Source organism: Moschus berezovskii, chromosome 15, assembly GCF_049115385.1.
Source record: "Moschus berezovskii isolate FMDL1 chromosome 15, NW_MosBer_1.0, whole genome shotgun sequence".
In the NCBI taxonomy this organism is placed as follows: Eukaryota; Metazoa; Chordata; class Mammalia; order Artiodactyla; family Moschidae; genus Moschus; species Moschus berezovskii.
The window spans coordinates 59,420,345-59,447,148 of record NC_142474.1 but is presented as its reverse complement, the minus strand read 5'-3'; the positions used below and the strand labels follow the sequence as shown (position 1 = coordinate 59,447,148).

The window sequence follows — 26,804 nt, the reverse complement described above, 5'->3', positions numbered from 1 at the left end:
ATAAAGAGTTTATGTACCTTATTTTTTTCTGAATTTTCTGCTACTGTCTTCAGATGAGCCGAAAGAAACTTGAGTGTTTCATAATGATGTTCAGGCAAATCGTGAATCTGAAACATATTATTTGCATGATGGATTTGAATGCTGAACTTTTGTTGTACCTCCAAAAATACAAAATAATACCTACTAGTCTTTTTAATGTTTTCAGACGATCCAGAGGATCTTCCTTACGATTGGCTTCAATAAAGTCGGCGTATTTATCTGACAACAACAGTAAGAACAAAAAAAAAATTCATCTTAAATTGTTCAAGTGAGCTGTAATCAAGTTTCCCTTTAAGATTCAAACTATGATTAAAAAGAAAAACAAAATAGTGAAGACCACAAATAGCCTTTGAAATGTTGTCTTTGAAACTGCTATAGTTTTTAATATCTCCTAAGCCAATGCAAGAGACCCAAGAGACATGGTTTTGATCCCTAGTTTGGGAAAATCCCCTGGAGAAGGAAATGGCAACCCACTTCAGTATTGTTGCCTGGAAAATCCCTTGGACAGAGAAGCCTGGCGGGCTACAGTCCATGAGGTTGCAGAGTCAAACACAACTGAGTAACTGAGCACCCACACACATACAAACCTTATCAAATAAAGGAAAGTCCCTAAAACGTGAGTTTGCTGAGGGTACATCAGTCTGTACACTTTCTCTCTTTTCACTGCAACACCTGCTACAGGGTCTTATCTCAGTCAAATAGTAGGCTTGGCTGAAAAAATGTTTTTCTACTAATTGTACCTTAAAATATCTGAAGGCTTTTCACTGAGAACAATAATATACATATTTTCAACTTGGCTGTAAACATGAATGAACAGAATAATATATATTTTTACTGAACTGTAATAATTTTTTAATAAACTCTACTTTTCACTGAAATGTATCAGGAGGGAAAAACAATCCAGATCATAAAAATAACACATATGCTCTGTATGACATGACTGAGCGACTTCACTTTCACTTTTCACTTTCACACACTGGAGAAGGAAATGGCAACCCACTCCAGTGTTCTTGCCTGGAGAATCCCAGGGACGGGGGAGCCTGGTGGGCTTCCGTCTATGGGGTCGCACAGAGTCGGATACGACTGAAGTGACTTAGCAGCAGCAGCAGCAGCATGCTCTATATACTAATAAGAACTAAACAAAACCTCCTGTTCCCTTTGACAAAAGTATTTTCTCCCAGTTTAATTGAATATGCTGTGGGTTCCCAACAATGTGTGGTTCAACTGTTTCATCTGGTGTCTTTGTTGGAGGCAAACTCACCATTTGTGAAGAGGGGTTCTGGGAGTTTTCTGAAGAAGGATTTTAGTAAACTGCTGATCACATTCAAATCTCGCCATTTCTGGTTATGCAAGATAAAAATACAGTATTTTTGTAGTCAATACCACCAAAGGGGGAAAAACAAACAAACCAACAACACAAACCAGTAATTCAAACAGAAATACCCAAATTAAAAAAAAAAAAGACACAAACTTACATCATCTTGTATATCAATATCAGCCATTCCCTTGTTGAGCTCCTCCTGCATACTGGAGATGGCTGCATTGTTTCCAGGAACTCTGTAAATACCTGTATATTCGAGACCTCTTTCTTCAACTAATTTACAACATATGTCAACTATTAATGGAATATACTGCAAAACAAGAAATAAACATTTATTTAACACCATATGAATGTTTATCTTCAGTTAGTAGATGTGTATCATAGCTAAAAGACCCTTTCTGTCAAAAAGGAAACAGTATATGAATTGCTGTTATTTGATACAGAGAAAATGAATATAGACATTGCAGAACTGGGAAGAGATAAAACCAACAGGAGATATTTGAGTCAGTGGGCAGAGAATGAGTAAGTCAGACAGAAAGGAGAATCCATAGTAATAATAGTCTAAGGAGGAAATAAGAGCAAATAAGAGGATGTGGAAACAGTTTAGTTGAACAAAAGAAGGGTGGAGGGGAAGAAGAGGGTTAGAATAACATTCACCCACTCATGATATGAATCTTAACATGGGCATTGTAAACACACACACACGTTTACATCTGTAACACTTTCTCAGTCAAGGCCTTGTTCCCATGCTTCTTTAAACACGCATGACTTGAAAATGAATTCTTACCAAGCATTTTGAATACATTCCTACTGGTTGAATAATTATTCCATTTCAGAGTCAGTATATTAGCAAAAAATGTTACAAACATTACTCAACATACTCATACAGGTCAGAAATACTTAGAGAAACTAAGGTCTGTTAAGACAAGGAAAATATTCAACAGACCGACAGACACGCCCTGTCATCTGCAGGGCTGTTTACTCAGGTCCCAATATGACTTAATGACTTAAGGAAGTCTGGTTGGCCGGTGTCTCCTACCCGGTTTGTATGAGCTGGTGGGCAATCGTCCAGCCTGACCCCGAATGTTCCCGTAGCAGTAGGCTTTTTCTCAAATGTCTTTCTCATAATACTTGGAATGCCTTTTCTCCACGTGCCTTTGTCTTTTGGAGGACTGGTATCATCTTTTGATTGTTTTTCAAAAGAAAATGACATAAGAAGAGAAAATGGCAACAAGGGTATCTAAATCATGACTTTAAAGATTCTTAATCAAGATTTATAATAAGTCAGAGTCCTGTTCTATAAAAAATATAAACTTTATTTATCAAACACATTCTATTCTATTCTCTTCCAAATATAACACTCCTTTCAACCTTCCAGATAATCTATTAATAGTTGGAATCATGTATGCTTCTTCACCTTTTGACTATCTGTACAATGATTTTCTTTAAAACAGTCAAGAAAACAATCAATGTGACATCTTCACATTGAGACTGCAGCAAAAAAAGGTGAGACTTTAGCAAAAGGAAATACATTGGTTCTATTTCAAAATGAAAGTGCCTGGATATTCATTATTAATCAAACTGGTAGTTTTTGATGTGTATATATGCATTGAATTTTCCCTCTCTTGGTCTTTGCTGTCTTAACAAGAACTGATGTCTTGGACTCCCATCTTAAGAAAGGCCCCACTAGCCTAGACCAGGGCCCAGTGATCTCTGGGTTAGCTCACCCTGGGCTGAGGTCCACAGAAAAATATGAAAACGTCTTTGCAATCCTAATTTTGTTTTATTAAAAAATATTTTTAACTGATACTTCAACTATATTTAGTTGATTTACTACAATCCATGTTTTATTTTACTTTTTATTTATTTATTCTTTTGCTTGCACCATGGGGCATGTGGGATCTTAGTTCCCCAACCAGGGATGGAACCCACACTCCCTACAGTGGAAAATCAGAGCCCTAACCACTGGACTGCTAAAGAAGTCCCTATGGTCCCAATTTTAAATCCTACATTTATCTAGGAACACTGGTGTCAGTACCTTTACTGAGAAGCTTCCGTTCTGACTCCTCCTTGGGAGAGTGTGGACTCTGAGTCCGAGGCTCTGCTTTAGCACCAAGTAGGGTTTGCCGGATGCTGAGACTCTGGCGAGGGGTCTTCGGCAATGGCTCTGCTTTGCTGCCGAAAGAAAGGGACATTTGTGAACAAACAAGCATTTTTACATCCTGACGACCTAGGAGGCACGGTGGGATTCTCACCTCATTAGACTGTTGTATTCTTTTATTCTTCGACTAATTAGGTCCCTGTTAGTGACTCCAGTGTCCTACAGAATAAACAGAAGGTAAAATGAGAAAGTCAATTCTAAATTTAAATAGGGATCCTACTTTTATTTGGTGGCAGACGGTAAGGGCGGGGTCCGGGGTCGGGGTGGGGAAGTGGTCCATACTACTTTGCTCATTCAATACCGACACTGTGGAGTGGCTTTAAAACCTCTATTCAAATCACGACCCAACATCATTAAGTGACAAATGCTCCAAGTGCCTCTCCCATTTCCAAGAGCTTTCCGTTTATTTCCTGTACCTCCACAATACCTAGACAACCAGCAAGTTGCCAGTGTTCAAATTTATTGAACTCATCTGCCATTTTTAATAAATGACTGGGAAACAGAGAGCCAATTTTTTTCTCGCTAACCCCAGAAAGATCGTTAGAACAGAAAAGCTCAAAATTGTTTTTTTAACCTCAACAGTATGCTCTATGGAAAACTCAGAGCTGACCATAAGATGATGATTTTTTTCCCCTACTGATTCCAGTTATATATTGACATGTGTCCTCAAATATATTTTTTACTTGTCTCATTTTGATCATAGTGAACATTATAATTTACAAAGAATACAGGGTTTGTAAATTCTTGGATTCAAATCTATTCTTCTCATTTACCAACTGCAAAAGGATATGGTTAAGACCTAGAATAAGATTGCTGGGTGTAAGTGCTAGTCCTGACACTTCCAAGCTATGTGACTTTGGGGACACCTCTTAACCTCTCTTTGCAAATAGTTCCCATGTTTGAAACGTGGTAATGATAATAGTGGGACACATTTGTATGATTACTGTGATTAACCAATGTAAAAATGCTTAAAAGACTGCCTGCCATACGGTATATGCTCAGTGAATTATTACTTTCTGACCTATAAAACTGAGTGAAAATCTCTCTGTCTGAAAAATCAGATGATAGTGATGATGGCTGACATGAAGTGCATGTTCATGACCTACCAGGCACTGGGCTGCATTCTTCGTAAGTGTCACCTCCATCAACCCTTAAAACAGCCCTACGTCTCAAAGATGAAGTCATCTACTGCCCCGTAAGACACCTGGCACAGAGCAGGTGCTGATTCAGACAGGAACTCCTGTGAATTGCTACTTAGAGCTGAAATCTATATCCAAGTTCTGATTTTCCCTCTTTACTGTGACAAAACTCACTGATTTTTTTTATAGTGGTGATTGTAGAAAAAGGGTTGTATTGACATGGATCTGGGGTTCCTTGTTAGCGACAAACAAGAAAGAGTATAAACTATCAGAGGAAAAAACAAAACATAGGCATTTTTCTTATGAACTAAGTTTTCACGATGTAAATTGGATATAATGGAAATGACTAAATTTGAGAACATAATTTGAATAATTTTATGCTTGATGTAGGTGTTCCTGAATACTGTAAGAGGAAAGAACCTTGTGTTTTTCTTTTTTGTCATAACAATGGGTCACAAAAAAGGAGAACAATATCTAAGAAAAACTGTGTTGCTAGGAAAAAGGCACCCTTGAGTAAAATCTAGACTTAATCATTGCTGAATCTGCTCTGCAGAGTTTATAGTTATGTACACGTAAAAACAGTATCTTCACTACTGGAATTTCTGCTGTAAAAATATCTTGATGGCTGTGAATCAGAAACTCCTTATTAAAAAGACAAACTGGCTTATCACATGGTTTTTGATAATGCAAGTTTTCTTAGAATTCAATTATTATATTACTATAGGCTATATTATACTCTTGCCTGCACCATGTCATTAAAAAAAAAAAAAATCACACGATCAGTATCTGTTTGAATTTACACGTCATTTGAGAAGCATTTTCAGTGTAACTTAAGCCCCACAACAATCCTGGTCTTAAGATAAAGAAATAGAGTATTTAGTGATTAAGGTAATGACCAGGACTAGGAACCTAGATCTCTGATCAGTTCACTGTTTGACAAAGTATGCAGAATATCTGAATTATTTATTTCTCTAGCTCAGTAATAATGATTTTTCCAGTATGTGAAAATAATATAAAATATTAATATGTACACTGAATTCTTCTTCTTCTTCTTGTTTTTTTTGAGGGGGGAAATGCAGCTTGAAGTTCCTGACCTCAGTTCCCTGACTAGGGATCAAACCCATACCCTCGGCAATGGGAGCACAGAGTTCTAATCACTGGACCACCAGGGAATTCCCTGAGTTTTCCTCCTGGTCACCTATTTTTAAGTGAAAATAGCATACTATAATTTTTTTCAAGTGATGTATCAGATTCTTTCAGTCTTCTTTTAAAACAACATTGTGAAGGTTGTTGGTTTTATTGATGTCATTTTGGACAATCACCTCCTCGTTTAAATTGCTGCTCTCCTGGATGGTTTTGATCCAGGCTAACATGTCATCCCTGTCTTCAGCCTGAAACAGGCACTCGCAGTCAGACGTGGTGAGTCGAAAGACATTCTTCCTCTTGGTCTCGCTGTAAGAGATGTCTATTAAGCAGGCGTTAACACTGATGGGCTGCTCCTCCTCAGACGGAGTCGTTTGTTCTCGTTTATCTTTGTACAGATACAGCGAATGGCCCCGAAGTACAACATACATCTGCTTCCATGGCCGAATACTTCCACCAACTCGCTGGAGAACATGAGACAAATCAGACAGACTCAGCACTCGGCTAAATCTTAGTGCAGGACAGACACACCGAGCAGTGCTGCTAACATACAGAAATGCTAACCCAAGGTGGCAGGTGCCTGCTTTACGTCAACATGCTTTTGTTAGGGGAGGAAAGACAAAATTTGGGTAGTGTAAACCAAGTTGGGTACTGCATTCCTATCACAATCAAGGGTAGTGAAACCTCAACTTTAATTGGGTCCGGAAAATAAAATGAACAAAGTTAATTGAGATAAAGCGAGTATAGCAAAATATATAAAAAATGCTAAGGAAATTGAAAATAAGGAAAAAGATCAGTCAGAAAAATCTTTTGAGTGAAAGCAAGGCTTAGATCATGCAGATGACAAACACTGCATAACGTGATTCCAAAATGATAGGTACAAGTGATGAATTTAGTTAACAAAATTGATCAATTTTATATGGTCAAGCAAAAACATCCAACATCCAAGGTGGGTTTTCTAAAGAAAAGAAAAGTTTGATACTCTTTTGACAGTATTATAGTTTTCTTATAGATTAACTGCCCAAATACTGTAGGGAATTTTCTGGTAAAGTTTTTATTATATTGTTATCCACTTCATGAAGCATATATTGATACTGTGATATTCACTTAAATACCTCTTATGTTTATAAAATAAGTGGAACGATAAAGCTATTTTAAAGGCAACTTAACACAGTAAACTGGAAGACACTGAATAAAAGTTTTTAAATATTGATATGGAGAATTGCCACTCCCTAAAGGACTACCCTGTGATAATCCATGGTTAATAAATTTTTTAATAAGAGAAGCAGAGTTCCTTCTTAAATACTCTGATGTCACTTTAATGTTGCCAAGATAAAAGACAATGTATTCCATATGTAACTGATATAAAGAATGAAAAAAGGAATTAAATTTAAAAAGATATTAAATTAAATCACTGATCAGAATTTTTTAAAAATAATTTTTCCTGTATGTCGACAAAGATACTTATAAATGTTTTCGAGTCTTCTTATTATGTATATGTTGCCATTTTCTGTATACAGACTGACTGCTTTGTTTTTCAGGGCCTGAATTTCACAAGCTCACAATAGCTGAGAAAAGGTACTACCTTGCCCTTATCAGTGACGAGTGGCCTGAAATGAAGCCACCCTTCCTTGGCAGCATCGCTGAAAACCTCTGAGGAAGAGTCTTTCCTGGATCCAGAATCTTCCGATGACTTCTGACTGTCTAAGATCTATAGAAAAGGTCACAGAAAACACAGCAAAATATCAGCTTTTTCCTTTGGAAATACTTGCATGTCGAAATTACTTTGCTGAAAGTCTTCTACTAAATCTTCCAAATGGAAGGCTACTTTTGAAAACCTCTAAATTTATCAATTACATAAGAAAAAAAAATTTTTTTTTAAGATGAGCATCGTTTTTTAAAGTCACCTGAAGGAATTTTTTTTAACCATTAAAAAACAACAGAAATAGTATAGTTTTCCTGTTCTTAAGAGCTCACAGTTTTAGTGAGCAAAGACAAAGAATAAAAAATTAAAAAACAAGAAAATGATCAGATTGTGATTAGTGTCATTTGGAGAATGAAACAATGAGATGCAATAAAAGGAACAACCAAGTAGTGGCTATAAATTGGTGCTGCTGAAGCAAGTCTTCTCTGCAGAAAGAACACGTAAGATGAAATTTGGAGAAAACATTTTTAAAAGGGGTAACCATGAAAGGTCAGGGGAAAGAAAAAATTTAGGGAGAAAGCATAGCTAATGAATACACATTCATCATTATCATCTTTTCTTTTTCTATTTTATTTTTTGGCTATGCCACGCAGCATGTGGGATCTTAGTTCCCCAACTAAGGATCGAATTCAAGTCCCCTGTGTTGGCAAGCAATCTTAACTACTGCACTGTCAGGGAAGTCCTTCACTGTTATCATTCTAAATGTTCACTTTTCCCTGGGGGTAAGAGAAACTGCTAATTATGGATTGTTCAGGATCCTCCAAGCTGTGGCAGGAAGTGTTGGAGGGGAGACCATGAAGTGACGCATCAGGGGAGTTACACCATCTGATCACACAGCTGGAAGGTCGCTCTACTTGCTACCTGGAGTGTGGATTTGAAAGGAACAACAATGAAAGGACAACCTGTGGGAATCCAGGCGAGGGATGACGGGGGCTGGGACTACAGGAGCCAAAATGAAGGCGGAAAGGAATGGAAAGGTTCAGGGTACGTCCTGGAGGTGGAGTGGACTGGCACGTGCAACGGAAAAGAAAAAAGCAGGCTAATTACTGTATTTGACACTTGAACAACTAGGTAACCTGAAGCAGATTTTGAGAGATGGGGAAAGCTGAGGGATACACGTCTGGGGGAGTCATCTAAGTCTACTTGGGTGTGTAAACCTTGAGCTGCTCATTACACATCCCATTGCAGATGGTGCAGGGCAGGAGCTCACGTGAGCTGAAGTTTGGGGAAGAGGTCAAGGCTAGCGATATACACTCGGGGAGATCTCTGGGGCAGATCGTTGAGAAAATGAGGGTAGATGGAGAGGCCAGAGGAGTCAGAACCAGCTCTAAACCTTCCAACATTTTATATACTAGGCAGAGGCAGAAATGGAGACCAGCAGAAGAAAGTGTTTCAGGAGGTGAGAAATCATGCTGGATACTCCTGAAAAGTCAAATGTGTTAAAAACCCAAGCAACTAGGGACTTCCCTGGTGGTTCAGTGGTCAAGAATCTGCCTTCCAATACAGGGAATGTGGGTATGATCCCTGGTCCGGAAACTAAGATCCCACATGCTGCGGGGCAACTAAGCCTATGTGCTCTAGACCCCACGCTCTACAGCAAAGAGCCCAGGTATTATGAGAAGACCCAACGCAGCCAAAAAAAAAAAAGCACACAAAAAGCCCTAGCAACTAGTCTTTTATTGGTAACCTCGGCCTGAACAGTGCCATCCTGATATCTGTGGATTGAGAAAGACATGACATGGGGGAGTGGAAACCACGGACAATTTTTTCCCAAGGAATTTTGCTGTGGAAAATGGAAGAATAAAATAGGAGCCATAAATAGGGGAGAGGGGTTGCGGATTCCAGGAAGGTTTTTCTTTTAAATACAGGAAACAGTAGAACATGCCTTTACATGCTGGTGACCGAACCACTGGAAAGAGGGATTCTGCAGAAGAGAGAAGGGTCCTGAGAAAGGGAAAAGTGATGGAATCCAAAGAAGAAGTGTGGGTGTTTGTGTTTAATAGGATAATGTTCCAAGTAAAAAGATATTTATTGGCACTCCCCTGGTGGTCCAGTGGTTAAGAATCTGCCATGCAATGCAGGGGACGTGAGTTTGATCCCTGGTTGGGGAACTAAGATCCCACATGCCACAGAGCAACTAAGCCCACGTGCCACAACTACAGAGTCCGTGAGCTACAATGAAAGATCCCACATGATGCACTGATGATCCTGAGTGCTACAACTGAGACCTGAAGCAGCCAGATAAATAAAAATAAATTTTAAAAAATAGGTATAGGTATTTATTCGGAGAGGGCAATGGCAACCCACTCCAGTACTCTTGCCTGGAAAACCCCATGGACAGAGGAGACTGGTGGGCTGCAGTCCATGGGGTCGTGAAGAGTCGGACATCAGTGAGCAACTTCACTTTCACTTTTATGCATTGGAGAAGGAAATGGCAACCCACTCCAGTGTTCTTGCCTAGAGAATCCCAGGGACGGGGGAGCCTGGTGGGCTGCCATCTATGGGGTCACACAGAGTCGGACATGACTGAAGTGACTTAGCAGCATAGGTATTTATTAAGATAAGGGTAAGGAAGGCAGCAAGTGTGAATATAAGTGAAGACCCTAATATTTTTGAAGAAGGCAAAATAACAAAATTCCTGTCTAACAACTTTTAGGGAAAGGTATGAGGGGAGGGTAGATAAGAGTGGATGGGGTGGATTATACTGAGAGGGTGGTGGCTGAGTGAAGTAATGCTGAGGACAGAAAAACAAACATACTGCTGGCCAGTCAGAGTTTTGTCCATAAACTTGTATCAATAAAATAAGAAAATAAGCACAATGTATGTGAAGTATTATATATTTAATGTATATGTTTATAAATCACAACTTAGAAGGCAATTTTCCAAATGCACGTGAAGCTTACAGATTAAAGGCTTATGACACTTAAATATAAAATACCTAATGATAAAAGAATTCTCTATGAAGAGCTAAAGTAAATTAAAGTTAATAGAAACATTTATAATTTGCTGGTATTTTTAAAATATTGACTACCTACCTTGATTCCCTTCAGGCTAGATACATGTTTAAAAGACCTGTTGGAAAAGAAATCTATCAATATTTGTAATAAGTGCATAAAAATAACTTAAAGATGTAAAAGTAATCTATTATAACTACTCTTTCATTAATAAGATGACCTTTCATTTTTACCATGTTAAGTGCTCAGCGTTCAATGCAAGTAAGGAAAAAGAGCTAATTTTATAAGTACTTAAACTTTAGATTCAGTGACAGAGCTTTCTTAAATTGTAAGTTAAAACCATCTCTATATAAAAGGTGAGATTTTGTTTTCTTGGGTTTTTTTAGATCAAAGAAAAAGCTACTCAGACTAAGCATTGGGCTTTATGTTATTAGTTACCCGTAGCTGTAATGCTCTATTAAGGACTTCCACACTGGCAATAATGAGCAGTCCGTGGTCACCATCAGTGGTCAGAGAGACCAGCACGTGCACACTCATCCAGCTTGTGGACATGGTGGCAGCAAGCGCATTATCAGGGCTGGTCACGGCCACCTCTCTTCCCTCCGACCCTATTCTGGATGTTTCAGTACAGAGAACAACTCTGAAAGCCACTAAAAAAGCTTAGGGCTTCGGAGGACAGGTTCACATTGATTATTCAAAACAGCTTAAGTTCACAGGACAAAGCTGTTTTGTGTTGTAATTCAAAGTTCATTTAAGGAGCACAGGATTTTAATGTGTGACTGAAGGTGGCATGGTCCTTTCCTCTCAGTCCCACCATCTTTGCAGGAAGCAGTATGCAGCTGGGGTAAGGTAAAGCTGACTGTCAAACGAGACTGTTGCTGATATCTTTTTGTAAGGGACAGTAAAGGCGAAGATGGTTCATACATCCCATTCTGCACTGTTAGAATAATCCCTGCCAGTCACTACCACTGCCCTGGCCACACCTCACACACTCCCCTAAGGCAGCTAGTCTAGGAAGAGCAAACTGGACAGCAACTGGCAATAAATTTTGGAGTAAAAAATATACATACCCTTTGATATAACAATCCTTTTCCCAACTGTACTCACACACATATATGCTAAATGAACTATGTATAAATATAGTCTATGAAGGATTATTTGCTGTGGCATCAGATTTGGTCATCGAAATGTCTACTAATAGAATATAGAATACCAATTAGATATATTACAGTGTAACTACTCAGTGGAAAATTAAACAATCATGAAAAAGAATGAGCCAGGAATACACACACTGAAAGTTCTCTAAGATCCGTGTGTAAAGCACATATCATTTGTTTATAAAAATAATTAGAATACACACCTGAATGTATATAAGCATATGCAAACGTGTATGATTTTATGCAAGGAATAGCTCTGGAATTATATAACAGATAGCACAGCTCTGTCTGAGAGTAGGACTGCATGACTAGAGGTCTAAAGCAGGAATAATTTTATGTGTATTTTTGTAACATAAAATACAATCGTATTACTGATTTTTAAACACTTTTTTTAAAAAATTCAATTGAATGTATTATCACATAATAATTTTAAATTTGCATTTCTAATGTCGAAGTTAGAAAATACATCAGTAAATTCAGTATTTATATATCAAGGGCATACTGAGCACCCACTAACAGGCATTTAAAACAACATGCTTGAGACTTACAGTTTTGCATCTTCTCTGTAATCATCCAGGCCCTCATCATATGATTTGGATCGTTCTGTCTTTGAGCTGGGCTGGGCATCCAGGCTGGGAGGTCCAACAGATTCTGCAAGTAAAACCCAACACTCAGATATGTGCAAGTAGTTTCCAGATTTTTGTGTCATGGCGAGAAGATCACCACAGTACCCTAAGTGGAAAACTGAGAACGTGAGACAATTCACGTAACTACTCAATGAAACGTACCCTGGTCATGGGAGAGCTGACGTCGGATTAATGGAGCTGAAGTTGTGAGGCTGGGAGGGACCGTTGCTATGGAGGGTACCTGGGAGGTGGAGGCAGAGATGACCGCAGAGGCGGGGATGTGAGAAATGTCGTGATCGATGCTAGGGCTGGTAGGTTCATCTATAAGATAAAGTGAAAATAAATATTGGGATGTTAAATGGCCTCATCATCATTAATGATAACAACGACAGAACTAATCACTGGTACCCAGTATTAAAAGAACCAGATACAGATCTGAACACAACCATAGCAGTAACAGTAAATGACAGAGTCTACTCACACAGTTTCTACTCTAGTAATTCCAAGGAATTCCAAGAATATGATCTAAGAAATCAAATGAGTTGCTTTTACCCAAAATTAAATTATTTGCTTCTACCAAACAATTAAGAGAATTCCCTGATGGCTCAGATGGTAAAGAACCTGCCTGCAATGCAGGAGACCTGGGTTCGATCTCTGGGTCAGGAAGATCCCCTGGAGAAAGGAATGGCAACCCACTACAGTATTCTTGCCTGGAAAATTCCATGGACGGAGGCTACAGTCCATGGGGTCGCAAAGGGTCGGACACGACTAATGCTTTCACCAAACAATTAATACTTTCACCAAACTGATCATCGAGATACCAAAGTTCATAGGTGTTCAGAACCTAAACCGATAAATGCAGCACGTTTGTGCGTGTGTGAGAGGCACGTGTGTATGAAGGATGACCCAGCTTGCCAGCTGACGAATGCTGGAAACACTCATTTCAAGGAATCTAACATTCACCTTAAAATAATTTAATAAGTATTAGGCACCGATTTCACAAATTTATCTTTAGGATGATTAATTTTAGCACAAAGAATAAGCCAGCTGTTAGGAATGGGGAAGACTGAGCTGCGAGCCAAAGGATTTGGATCCTATTTTGCTGGACTTTGTGAAAGCTACTTAATTCCTCTGGATTTTAAATTCATTCCCTATAAAGAAATTGGGCTAGGATTATCAGAAGGGTCATTTATAGCTCAAGAGGACTACAACAATAAATCCACAATAGGGGTAAAATTATCTGTTTAATTTATGTAAGAACATAAAATACTTAGGGGCTTTCACAAGCTGGAGATTTCTTAGGGGGCTTCTGAGGTTTGAATTTATTTTAAAAACTGACAGATCCGACTGAGAGTGTAGTTATTATTGGATCTACTTTCAATATTAAAGGAACGAGCTGAAAATCCAGAAAATCTGATTGAGGGAAACAATTCTATAATTTTTATAAGTACAAAGTTTTTTTAAAAAATTATTTCCCTAAGTAAATAAGCATAGTATACTACAAGGTGTGCTGTAGATCAGTCTGAAATATTTCAGGATAAAAGCCAACACTACTACCAAAAGGAAGATAAATGAACATCTAAAATTATTCTGTGGTGAGCAGTTTTGTTACACTTGAAACACACACATTTATCTATTAAGAAGATGCCAACTCAAACTTGGAAAATCTGAGCTAAAAAGAGTGAATATTAAATTCAAAATTATTGTTTAGTCACCCAGGCCCGTACCTTTTAGGTAAATTTCAGATAACTAAGTTCTCCTGAACTGGAGAAGAAAACAGCAAACCACTTCAGTATTCTTGCCTTGAGAATCCCATTAACAGTATGAAAAGGCAAAAAGATATGACACTGAAAGGTGAACCGCCCCCAGGCGGGAGGTGCCCAATATGCTACTGGAGATCAGTGGAGAAACAGCTAAAGAAAGAATGAAGAGACGGAGCCAAAGTAAAAACAACAGCCAGCTGTGGATGACTGGTGATGGAAGTAAAGTTCAACGCTGTAAAGAACAATGTTGTGATCCAGCTCTATCCTACAAGTTCTAAGATTTCTGAATTGGTTTTAAATGCCAGTGTCAACAAGGCTGTATCAACCAAATTCAATTTTAGTTAGGCTAATTTGGTACACACGTACTGGCCAACTCTGGGGTGAGAAGAACAAGAGAAAATATTTAAAATACGGCAAAAATGACGGGAGTACGAATTTTAGATGAAATTGAAGTGGGTAATACAACTGGCTTTTTTATATTAATAGTTATGAGTAGTACTATGATGACCTAGAGGGGTGGCGTGAGGGGGTACGAGGGAGGCTCAGAGCAGAGGGAGGGAATCTATATATACATACAGCTGATTCATGTTGATGTACAGCAGAAACTAAGAAAACATTTTAAAGCAATTACCTTCCAATTAAAAATAGAAAAAAAAACACAAAAAGTCAAGATTGGAGAATATACCTTAATACCTGCTACTAAAGAACAAACTACTTAGGAACTCATTATTCATTTTGAATTTTGTGTCTACTTGTGACAGGTGTTGAAATTTATTTTCAGGACATACTTTGAAGCTTTACAGGGCATGTATGTATAGTGAAAGTGAAAGTCGCTCAGTTGTGTCCAACTCTTTGCAATCCCATAGACCATACATCCCATGGAATTCTCTAGACCAGAATACTGGAGTTGGTAGCCTTTCCCTTCTCCGGGGGATCTTCCCAACCCAGGGGATGAACCCAGGTCTCCCGCATTGCAGGTGGATTCTTTACCAGCTGAGCCACAAGGGTGTGGGCAGGTATAAACAAAACACTGCTAATGACTGATCTTCCTAATTTAAAAACAAAGTGGTTTATTTTCTTCATTTTTCTAAGTCGTGTGACCCCAGAGGACTATTAGATGCTAAATGTATAACAAAATGCTGGAAAATTTTCTTTCTGCAAGATGTTTCATTATCTCTGTATTACACAGATAACAAAGTAAATGAATTGGCTCCATTCTCTGATATTTTGGGAAATAAAGCCAAAGCACCTATTTATTTATTTGCATTGGTTATAATGTTTTCAAGTAACAAAAGTAATTATTAGAATCACAGACTATTAATATTAAGACTCTGGAGTACGATGCTACAAAAGCAAGCCTTGTTTCTTTTTTTTCCTTCTAATTTAAATGTTTCATAAAAAGCACAAAGCATAGTCCAACATTCTCCAAAGTATGTTTTATGGTACACTAAACTGAAATGCTCTAAATAAAAGAAAGGATTCATGGTCAAATACTTCTGAGACAAATTGTACTATATCCCGCCTAGAAAACTCCTAAGATAGAAGTACATTCATGATCCTGAGAGTTCTATGATAGACAAACTTAATTTTTAAAACTCAGTATTTCTCAATTTATTTGATCACTAATCTTCACCCCCCGCCTTTATCAAATGGAATTAGTGTTCCCAGAAAATACTTTGAGAAACATTGCAAATGGTCTCTTTTACTCCATTTCAATGCTGGTGTCTATCCTAGTAAGACACACATTTTAAAAAATAGCTAGATTGGAAAGACAAACACCAGGGACTTCCCCAGCTGTCCAGTGGTTAAGACTCTGCCTTCCAGTGCACAAGGAGTGGGTTTGATCCTTGGTTGGGGAACTAAGGTCCCATATGCCATGGGATGTGGCTAAAAATTAAAAAGAAAAAAAAAGAAAGAAAGACTTACTGGTCAGATGAAACTCTGAAGTTCAACAATATAAAAGGATTTCAATATTAAATTTTGGTACTTAAGAACGCTTACATCCATGTAAAAATCCACTGTTTACATCCAAAACAGTGAAATCAATTCTGTGTTCATATCTCAGTTCTTTATTCTACCCTTTTCCATGGGTGCCGATCAAATGACATACAAGAGTGATCATATGCAGTACATTAAGGTTCTGGGAGGTATATAAGAAATAAATGGATTATAAAGTCATTTCTATTTTGTGGGACTTTTAAGTCATGATTCATAAAACAAAAGATGTCATTCACTGGGAACTATAAAAGAGATTGAAATAAGTACTTGAAGTAGAATTTGATTCAGAAATAATTAGTGAGCATTTTTATTTTATAACAAACAAAATGGTCTCTTTTAATCATTTTTCTAAATCTTTATATGTATATATAATTAAGTAGATTTTTGTTTTATATTTTAGCCAAAGTTCTCTTTAATAACATAACTGACCTTTTGGTTTATTCCTATATCTAGTAGTAACTAGGAAGAAATATTCACAGATATAACTAGCAAGCTTTTTATTATTCTAATATAATTGGATTATATTATTCTTATTAAGTAGGAACCAATATAATGCCATTATTCTGGTCTCACAGGCCTGTGAAATACAGCAGGGCATTTTTTTTTAAATCATAAAACAATCACTTCTATACCATTTCATCTAAAATAAAATTCTCCTATTTGGGGGGTCTGGCCTTAAGGTTACAGATATAAACGTGAGCACAATTTAGACTGAGATTCCCTACAATGTTTACAACTTGAATATGTCATATATATTTTAAAAATGTGAGTTATATGGAATGTTTTTTTAAAAAGCTGATTCTGATAGTGTCACATGACAGTCCAACAGCACAAGAGCTTGAAAAAATTTCTCTAGAAGAGAAGAATTCTGAAATAGCACTCAAAGAGAACCACATTATACTACAAAATCATGGCAAACTCTCCCCGAACCTATCCACTGAAGAAGAGTATGACCTTGGCCTCAAAGCAAGGCCTGCATCACACACCTCCAGAGGGCGCGCTTCAAGATGCACTCTGTACAAATGGTGCCCTCTGGAGTTATGCCCTGAGATGAGGCTGAATCAGCAAAGTCTCTATTGCTTATTAACTGTGTGACTTTGGGCAAGTTATTTAACCTCTCCATAGCTTAAATTTCTCATTTATTACATGAGGATAATACTAACGAGTACACAATAATCTTGTTAGCAGATGGTATCTTAGACATGATAAAAGTTTGTTTTGTTTTGCTATACATTTAAACTATCATCTCAAAATTATCATCCATCTACTATTTCAACAAATATTTATTGAGTCCTTTCTCTACGCCAGGCAGTGGTTCCAGACATTAAGGATAAAGATGTGAATAAAAAGATCTAAAATCCTGGCTCTCACAAAGTTTAGGCTTTAGATCTCCAGAGAAAGATGTAATAAAAAAAAGTACAATGTCAAGTGGAAACAAGTGGTATAAAGATAAATAAAGTAGCTTAAGGACATAGAGAATGTCAGGTTCTGTTTGTGTTTCAGATAGGCTGGTCTGGAAAGGCTGCTTTGATAAGGTAATGTCTGAGCAGATGCCCAAATGTACTGAGAGAGAGACAGTCTTGTGAATATCTCTGGAATGCATTCCAAGGCTGGGAACTGGTGCCAGGGCTCCGAACCAGGGTGTGCTAGGCTGCTGCCATGCATGAAGATGGGATGAGAGGGGCAGAGTGGCGCGGTGCGGTTGTGGGGCAGATCATGGAGGGGCTAGCCTGCGATAGGATTTTGGATTCTATTCTAAGTAACATAGGAAGCTAAACCAGGGCTCTGATCAGGAGTGAAATGATCTGATTTATATTTTTAAAAACATACTGGTTGCTGTGTGGATAATATACCTGGGGTATGTGGGAGTAGTCTAAAGCCTCAGTGAACATGATAGGTGTTCTAGATCAGGGCACAGGCTTGTCATTTAAGTAATTTCTCCCCATCCATTCCAAGCTTTATTCTAAGAGTAATTTAACAACAAAGAGGTCTTTTCAGTCAGCCCATGAATTAAAATTTATAAAGAAATCAGTTTCAGAAAGTAAAAAGCACTGATAAAATGAAAAGTTGATTGCTAGTGATCCAAACTGTTCTACTTGGCTATTGTTTCAGCTGAATCAACAACCAAGCACAATTTGGTTCGCTGAGTCTCCCCAGATGGTGGGGATATGTTTCATCAAAATCAAAATTAACAGTGGGTATTGGGTATGCAAGGTTTACAATTAAAAAAAAAAAAAAAGGAAAACTGATACTAGAAATAATTTTTGAGAGTAAAAGCTAATGGCTCTGGGGACTTCCCTGGCGGTCCAGTGGTTAAGACTCTGCCCTTCCACTGCAGGGGGCATGAGTTGATTCCTGGTCAGGGGACTAAGATCCCTCATGCTGTGAGGGGCAGCCTAAATAAATAAATTAAAATACTTAAAAAAAAAAAAAAGCTTATGGCTCTGGTTTTTAGCAGAGTGTAGAAAATTCAGAACAAGCATTTCAAGATCAGAGTAAAATTCCTGGACCCGTTGAACTAGAAATAGCTTGCTGAAAGATTTGTGACGTATTTGACATGTTAACCGACAACTATGAGGTGAGCTCACCTATAAATGGGATGGAAGCCAAGGAATCACCGGGTGGAGTGGTACTTGAGGCCTTCCTCTCCTCCATCCTTTTTATATGGACCTCCCGGCGAGCATCATTAGGCAGCCAGCAGGTGGTGTCTGAGCCTGTTTCCTGGTCACTCACTGCTAAGATGTAAGACTGATGCCTTAAAGGCTGTGGTGTCTGGCGACCAGACGGAGGTTTTTCTCTCAGGATGACAGTTTCTTTATTATCTACAGCATTTGATTGCTGAATTTCCACCTCTTGTACACTTAAATCTTGATTCCTCTGAGTGACGGATAACTCAAAATCTGGAGTGCTAGCATTCTCACTTGCCAGAGCCGGGGGCTTAACAGAAGCTCCGGAAAGAGAGGGAGGCTTCCCAGTGTCCACTTGGTGATCAGGGGCACTTTCTGTCCGTAACCATGTCTGCTGATTCAATAAACTGTTTTGATGCAAGTGATTTACTGGTCTTTGGTCTTTGATAGAAACAAATGAGTTCTGGCTGGAGGGTGGTTTCGTGACATGTGTAGAAGGTGCTTTCAGAGAGTTACTTCGGACTTTCCCAAGCGGTGACCTGTCTTGGGAAATCCCTCGAGGCTGGGACACCCCGCAAGTAGTTTGAAAATTTCTGCTGGGCTGCACTGGTTTTAGATCTGCTGGACTTTTTTTAAACTGAGACACTGATCCCCCAACTCTGCTGCTCACTCTCCTGCTGTCAGAATTCACCACACTCGGAGCCACTGTAAAATTGGAACCTCGGAAAGATTTGTGAATTTCTTGCTGCCTGGGTCTCTCGTAAATACCTCGCCGATCGTCCTGTTCGGTGAACCCACTCCACTTGTAAGTCTGCTTTCGTTCACCATTTGCATCTGGCGGTGGACATTCAGAATGGACGTTTTCCGAGGTTTCACCCTGTCCCTCGATGTAATCCCACGAGCGAGTTCTGTGGTTACTAAAACTAATAGAAGGAGATGTCAGCGCGCCTTGAGAGGCACTCCTCGGACAATACGTCATCAGCACAGAGTCCTCCAGCCTCTCCTGGGACACGCTGCGCTGCCGAACCTGGATGGACGGGGGCACTCGGTCCTGAGAGGTGCTCCGACGCCGTACCTGCAGGGCAGCGCGGTTCAGCACCACCTGGTTATAATCCGCTGTGCTCTGAGAGGCGGCTCTTAAACTGTCTAACCTTTCTTGAATGGTCCGACAGCCCATGTGCAAGCGCCGGTTATCAATATACTCTTTGTAAGTTTTATAGTTTTTCCAGTCTATGTGCTGATGGGAGTTGGGAGAGTAGTGGTTGACAGTTACGGAAGGAGACTCCACGGCTGGAGATCTGCTCACCAGACCTTCTGAGTGTCCGCCGTAGTGGCCAGATTTAAGTAAAATGCCAGAAGGTTCCAACGACCTGGAGCCGGGCTGGTGGATGAGATGGGCAGTGGGAACTGAGGACGGTGGTGAGGTGGTTCTCGTCACTGTTTTGAAAGAGGGCTGTTCATTTCGGCCATACCTCACTTCCTCAGTTCTGTGAGCGGGAACTGTGTGGTTGCTTCTGTTAGGTAATAAATCTACAACCTTCTCAGAAGGTACAATGACGGTCCTTACACTCTCATTGCAGACACACACTGCTGTGTTGGACTTGGCCACCTCTGGTGGTGACGGAGGCACTTGGATTTCCATCCTGTAGGCCCTGCAGGGCTGCGTCAATACTGGGGGGCTAGTCTGCGGTTTGCTTGCTGTTGAGTCTGGAGGAGGTGGTTCAGGGGGCTGCGCCATGGCGGGAGGGGCGGATGGAAGCCAGGGGTAGCAGACTGGTGGGGGCTCAGGGATGTTGCGGGCATTGCCACTGTAGGCTTCATTGCCTTTCAGGTAGGCATCTTGAGAATATGCCTACATGGAGAGGAGAGAAATGGGTCACTTCAAACTCATCAAAGAAACACATTTCCAATCTTGAGATATACTCTTATTTTACAGTGCCCTGCCTTGCTCCCAAGTGGCATTCGCTAAAGCATGCATGCAGACACAATGTAAGGGGACTCCACAAATTCAGCTAGTCTCTCAGAAAGCAAATAAATTGTAGAATTTGCAAAAACTATAAAGTACAATTGCTTATTTTCTCAAAAGATCTGAAACACACCAAATTTGATCCATTCCACCCGCCATAATTAGATATGGACATCTTGCTTTCAAAAATTTCCCCTTTTAAGTTTTATGTTTGTTTTTCTTTTTTCCCCAGCAGTTGGCAGGTTAAATGGCTGCCTAATAAATCTCACAGCAAAAGAAGAACCTGATCTTTTGCCAGAATGAAGGTGAAAATATTAAAAATCTTCACCAAATACATCTTTACTCTAGGCACTACTGCTATGATAAATAATATATTGAACATTGTCTTGTCAATTAATAACTGCTGAATCACTAAAAATAATCCATTTTGATAAATTAGATCCTCCAAAGCCATATTAACTATTAAAATTTTTCAGAGAATATGCACATATTAAAGGCATAAAACATGAATAAAGGTAATTCATCTTCCTGTATATAATTTATTTTACACTCCTGCAAAATTGTATTGTACAAATTTATTTGGTCTCTTTTACCTGTTTTAAGGAGACATTTCTCTATTATGAACAGGCAAGCATGCAGTTCCAATTTTTTTTATCAACTATTTATGAAATTATCTAAGAATATTTTTAAGAACTTAAAAGCAACAAATTGAATACAGAGACTCTACAAAACAGAGCTAATTAAGGTAACTCAGAATTATGTTCAACAGCTGAGACAGTTAGGTGTGGTGTCATGTTACATATTCTTCCCTAATCAAAACAAGCTTAATTCAAAACTATCTCATATCCTGTCTTTGCATTAGACAGCTTGCAAAGCTCAAGTGCAGCCACAAACATAACATAACATAACAGCAAAGTACTAGGAAAGGAGAGAAGGTGAGATGCTTCAAAAATATACAGGGATGCAGATAAATGTTATGTTTTAACACCAGTTATGCACAGGATACAAATATCAAACATCAAAAGAAAAAAATAATAAAGAAAACAATGTATCACAAACACATTCTGCAAATTAGTAAGATTAACACCAGGAAGAGATTCCTCTAAGCAAACTGACAGTTTTAATAGACTGGCTTATTACAAATTTCTACAAAACATGACTTAAAAAGCAAGGAAATGGCTTCTGTGCAATTCTTACCAGAGCTGTGACATCCTTTGTAAATTGTAGCTAGCAGAAAATAGGAAAACATAGTAGAAGCTGCTTACTGACATAAAGACAGAATCATGTTGTCATATTGATGCTGGAAAACAGCAAGCTAAAAATACATCTATACTGAATCCTCTGGAAGGTACCAAGAGAAGTAAAGGGCAGTGAGGCATAAAGATTAACTTCAGTTTCCTTCTGAGCATCTTTTTCTCAGGCTTTTATCTGGCTCTGATTTGATTTGTCTACCATTCTTGAAAGCAAAATACATCTGGTAACATGCATTCCTGACAGATATTTTCTTCGATCTGCGCTGCTGTCTGATAATGTGCTAGGAAGCTTCCCTTCCACAGGAACAACATTGATGCCTCTCAGTTCCCCTGAGCTTCTTCCATCTCTGCTTCCAGATGACGAAACGAATGCTCTATTATGCATTTAAAATAGTACAACCTCCTCCTTCCCCTGTAAATCGGAGCACAACCACCAGCTGTCAGCTGACTGCCGCTGCCTTGACACTAGGACTTTGGAATGAGAGAACGACTGTTGGGTTAAATGGGTTTCCCTCAAAAATCAACATCTTTCCATGCTGTCCCTTTTGTCCTGTTTCATTCGCTTAGAAAAATAACTACTTAGTGGATGTAAAAAAATACTGCTTCCAGAGTAATTCTTTTTCATGTATAATGAATACTATAGAATCTGAACCAGGAGACCGTGAGAAACGAAAGCCAAGTAGATGAAAGAAAACATGCATACCATAATACTGTAAAGGTATGAAAACAGTCAATCCAAATAGACATTTTGGGCATTTGCCACTGATGTAATAAGCCTATCTTTTTCATGCTGATTACAGTCGCACTGTGTTACATGACGGGAAAACTGTGTGCGGATGAGTGTGCTGTCTGGTTCGGTATTTCCAGAGCATGTGTGTGCAGTTTTATGAAACATCACCTGAAACGGGTGGGGTGAGGGTGTATTCCCTATGCTCAATAAAGTAAAGGTTGGCTGGTGGGTTTCGTGACTTCTCAAAGCTTCTACTACATTAACATATGCTGTAAAACTCGACATGAACTTACAAATTTATTTGGCCATGGAACCCATTTTTTTTCCTGGGGGTTTTTACACAATTCGAATTTCTGCTAAGAAATGCTGCTCTAGAACTAGTAACTTAGAGATATCTCCTTTATTCAAATTTGGGGAGAAGTATTATCTTTTAATAATAGAAGTATATGACCAGAACTATTGGGTTGGCCAAAACAAACTTTTTGGTCAACCAATATTAAATACTTGAAAAGGTATTTGACATACTTTAGATAATGCTAAAATTCCTAAATAGTCTATATTCATGGATCCCCATACTTTTCTGGGTAAAGTGATGGCAAAGGGGTCCTTAAAATACATACACATGGACCATGCATTACCAGTGGACTGACTAAACAGAATACCTTATAGATACAGTACTGTTGTCTAATGTAAGGAAACATGCTTGAGACAACTAAAATATGAATTTATTCAGTAGTAGTATTGAATTTCCTCACACAGTCTTTCATTTCATGGATACTAAAAAAAGTTGTTATCTATTTAAATGTTTCTCATTCTCATAAAGTTTGGAAACCAATACATTCAATTAACATTCCTGGGGAAATCAGCAGTACTCTAAGGCCACTGTCGCTTAGTATGTGTTCCAGATAAGTTATGAGAATAAACTTCAATGGCTATGCTAAGAGGTGTGGAACAGACAGAAATTAGCTCCATGATAAGCTAGGGGAGTAAACTAGGAACAGATAATATGCATTGTAAGGAGTCCTCTTCTCCCATAATGCCCTTAGGTTTTCTTCTGGAAAACAAACAGCCTCCTAAGGAAAGCTTTAGCCAGGGCTTGGGCAAACACTGGGGTGGATTATGGCATTCAACTCTTCCAGGTGAACATGGAACCCATTGATTAAGTTTCCCATTCTGAAAACAGAATTTAAAACTCTATAACTTGCTCATAGCTGTGACAGTGGCGTGCTTTCTTGTGAGTCAGAAAGTAAGTCTTTCACTGAGATTTCACAGTCAGACATTTCAATGTTTTAACTACCCATTGGGAATCTCTGAATTGTCAACAGGCACCAATTAAACAGAACAAAATATCACTTAAAGTATTCTTTATTTAATGATATTCTTTTATATAGTTTTTATATAATTATATTCTGTTATAATGATGTCAAAATCATCCTGTGTTAATAAGTTTGTCTGCAATGACATGAATTTGAGCAGACTCTGGGAGACAGTGGAGGACAGAGGAGCCTGGCATGCTGCAGTCCAAAGGGTCGCAAAAAGTTGGACGTGACTTAGCAACTGAATAACAACAACCATCCATGGCATGGCCCAGAAAGTTTTGAAACCAATGTCATAAGAACTGCGTATTTGGCTCATAATCACTTTTGCATTTAAGTCCAAATGGATACTTCATAGTATATATCCAGAAGTTTTGATGGAATTAGACAATACTAAGACTTTTTTCAGACTGATTAGCACTTGGGAATTCAACAGGATATGACCAAAAAAAAAAACCTCTGGCCAATTTTTTTCATTGGTCCTTTTAAATATCACTCTATGTTTTTCCTTGAATTTCCTTTACCCTTGTTCTTAAGTTTTATATCTTATAGTACAGAGGCCAAGAATCCCAGCGTCTTTGCGTGGTTCAACAACCTTTCAATAGCTTAGTAGTTTAAAAGTTTATAATGTTAAAGTTCAAGCCATATCTAATGAAAACAGAATAGGAGCAACCCTGTCATGCCTACAGATCCAAAGGGTTCTCTAAGCGGGGTGTGAAGGGAGTGAATAAGGAAAGATGCCTTATGGATGTCTTCATTTGGAATTAGAATTGTAAAGAGCATTTAAATAAAATGTAATGTTAACAGTCTGGATCTTGATTATATGTACAGTGCCTGCTGCTGCTGCTAAGTCACTTCAGTCGTGTCCGACTCTGTGCGACCCCAGAGACGGCAGCCCACCAGGCTCCCCCGTCCCTGGGATTCTCCAGGCAAGAACACTGGAGTGGGTTGCCATTTCCTTCTACAATGTGTGAAAGTGAAAAGTGAAAGTGAAGTCGCTCAGTCATGTCCGACTCATAGCGACCCCATGGACTGCAGCCTACCAGGCTCCTCCGTCCATGGGACTTTCTAGGCAAGAGTACTGCAGTGCCTAACAGTAGCTAAATAATCCAAAAATAATCTTTCAGTTCAGTTTTAGTAGAGTTGCATCAAAATCACTATTACCGTACCTATTACTATAGTATTACTATTACCATACTGTATTTACTGTCTAGTATATAACAAAAACAAACCAACAAAAAGAGTGCAGAATAAATAAGCTACTAAGATTTTAAAATTCCTGCCCACCAGTTCACTGTTAACAGGTTGATCTGTTAATTTTAATACCTGTACCTATGACAAAAGCAAAAATAACCACCTATCATGTTTGTATAATTTTCAAATACATGCCAGATATGTCACAGTGGGGCATGGGAGAAGGGGATGTTGTGGACAGCTTATACCATTCTAAATCATTTGAAACTTTTCTAACAACCATGTAGATTCTTATAATTATTTTAAGTGAAAGTCACTCAGTCGTGTCCAATTCTTTGCAACCCCATGGATTGACTATATAGTCCACAGAATTCTTCAGAATACTAGAATGAGTAACCTTTCCCCTCACCAGGGGATCTTCCCAACCCAGGAATCGAACCCAGGTCTCCCACATTGCAGGCAGATTCTTTACCAGCTGAGCCACGAGGGAAGCCCAATAATACTGGAGTGGGTAGCCTATCCTTTCTCCAGCGGATCTTCCCAACCCAGAAATTGAACCAGGGTCTCCCGTATTGCAGGCAGATTCGTTTTTAAAAATATATTTAAAATAAGATAAAAAAGCAGAAGAAAGTAACTGCTTCAAACTTTCAAAATATGAAAGAACCTTCCAGAATTCCTGTTCTTGTTTCCCTATTCTAAAGCAGGACCACCCTGATGCACATGTGACAAGTGGACACCTAATTTTAAATCGAATAGTATAATGAGTGTGGAACGTAATAAATAATTATTTGATTAGAAAGTACTTCTGATAAATCTAAAGGAAATTTTCAGTTAAATTACATTTCTCAATGGATATCACAATATTCATGGAGTGGTAACTAGGGCAGTGGATGCAGAGCCCAGAGTCTGGTTAACCTGACAGCTTGGACCCTGACTGGCAGTGTGACTGTGTCAGCCACTAGAATCCTTCATCTGGACCCAATGGCAGTATTTAACGGTGGTTTAGCTTCAACTACAGGCTATATACAGTCTCAGACCTGAGTGGGTTCAAGTCCCAGTACATCACTCTCTTCCCTGTTACAACAGAAAAGCTGTTTAACTTGGCTGTGTTTAACAGAGAACAACATGAAGTAGGCTCCAAATGCCCTTGTCAAACACCAGACACACCTGAGAATCTCCACAGCCATCACAACTGATCAACTCAAAATTGAATTCTGAATCCATGGTGCTAAAGGCTTAACAAAATGTCTTGAGGTGTGAAGGGAAAAGAATGCTCAGATCTAGCCCTGCTACAATGGGTCCATTTGAGGACGTATTTTTCCCCCCATTAGCATTGCCCTTCAGGGACTTCCCTGGTAGCTCAGATGGTAAAGAATCTGCCTGAAATGTAGGAGACCCAGGTTCGATCCCTGGGTCCGGAAGATCACCTGGAGGGTGAAATGGCAACCCACTCCAGTATTCTTGCCTGGAGAATTCCATGGACAAAGGAGCCAGGTGGGTTATAGTCCATGAGGTCTCAAAGAGTCAGACACGACTGAGCAATGAACAGTACTACTATTACTATCGCCATTTAGGCAACTTGATGGGTGATGGCTATTTCATTCAATGTCTGAGAGGGCAACACAATCATCTCACTTTTTTAAAAGTGCAACAGAAGGGCTTTTTATTTTGTAATATCACCATAAAAACATGAACTTATCTAATATTATGAT

General features: G+C 38.8%; 1 protein-coding gene across 2 annotated transcripts in view; it reads right to left on the bottom strand.

Annotated features, from left to right (window-relative positions):
* ARHGAP21 (Rho GTPase activating protein 21) overlaps positions 1-26,804 on the bottom strand; it is a 131,088-nt gene that overhangs the window by 9,489 nt on the left and 94,795 nt on the right. Inside the window, exons 7-20 of one of the 2 annotated variants that reach the window (XM_055428462.2) lie at positions 21,797-21,826; positions 18,595-20,485; positions 12,408-12,566; positions 12,168-12,270; positions 10,544-10,580; positions 7,389-7,514; positions 5,983-6,267; positions 3,616-3,680; positions 3,399-3,535; positions 2,400-2,542; positions 1,515-1,670; positions 1,301-1,379; positions 185-258; positions 18-107 (exon numbers count right to left, since the gene is read on the bottom strand). In XM_055428462.2, coding sequence (XP_055284437.2) covers positions 18-107; positions 185-258; positions 1,301-1,379; positions 1,515-1,670; positions 2,400-2,542; positions 3,399-3,535; positions 3,616-3,680; positions 5,983-6,267; positions 7,389-7,514; positions 10,544-10,580; positions 12,168-12,270; positions 12,408-12,566; positions 18,595-20,485; positions 21,797-21,826 — 3,375 coding nt within the window. The remainder of the gene's footprint in view (positions 1-17; positions 108-184; positions 259-1,300; positions 1,380-1,514; positions 1,671-2,399; positions 2,543-3,398; positions 3,536-3,615; positions 3,681-5,982; positions 6,268-7,388; positions 7,515-10,543; positions 10,581-12,167; positions 12,271-12,407; positions 12,567-18,594; positions 20,486-21,796; positions 21,827-26,804) is intronic. The other variant, XM_055428463.2, reaches the window with a different exon arrangement.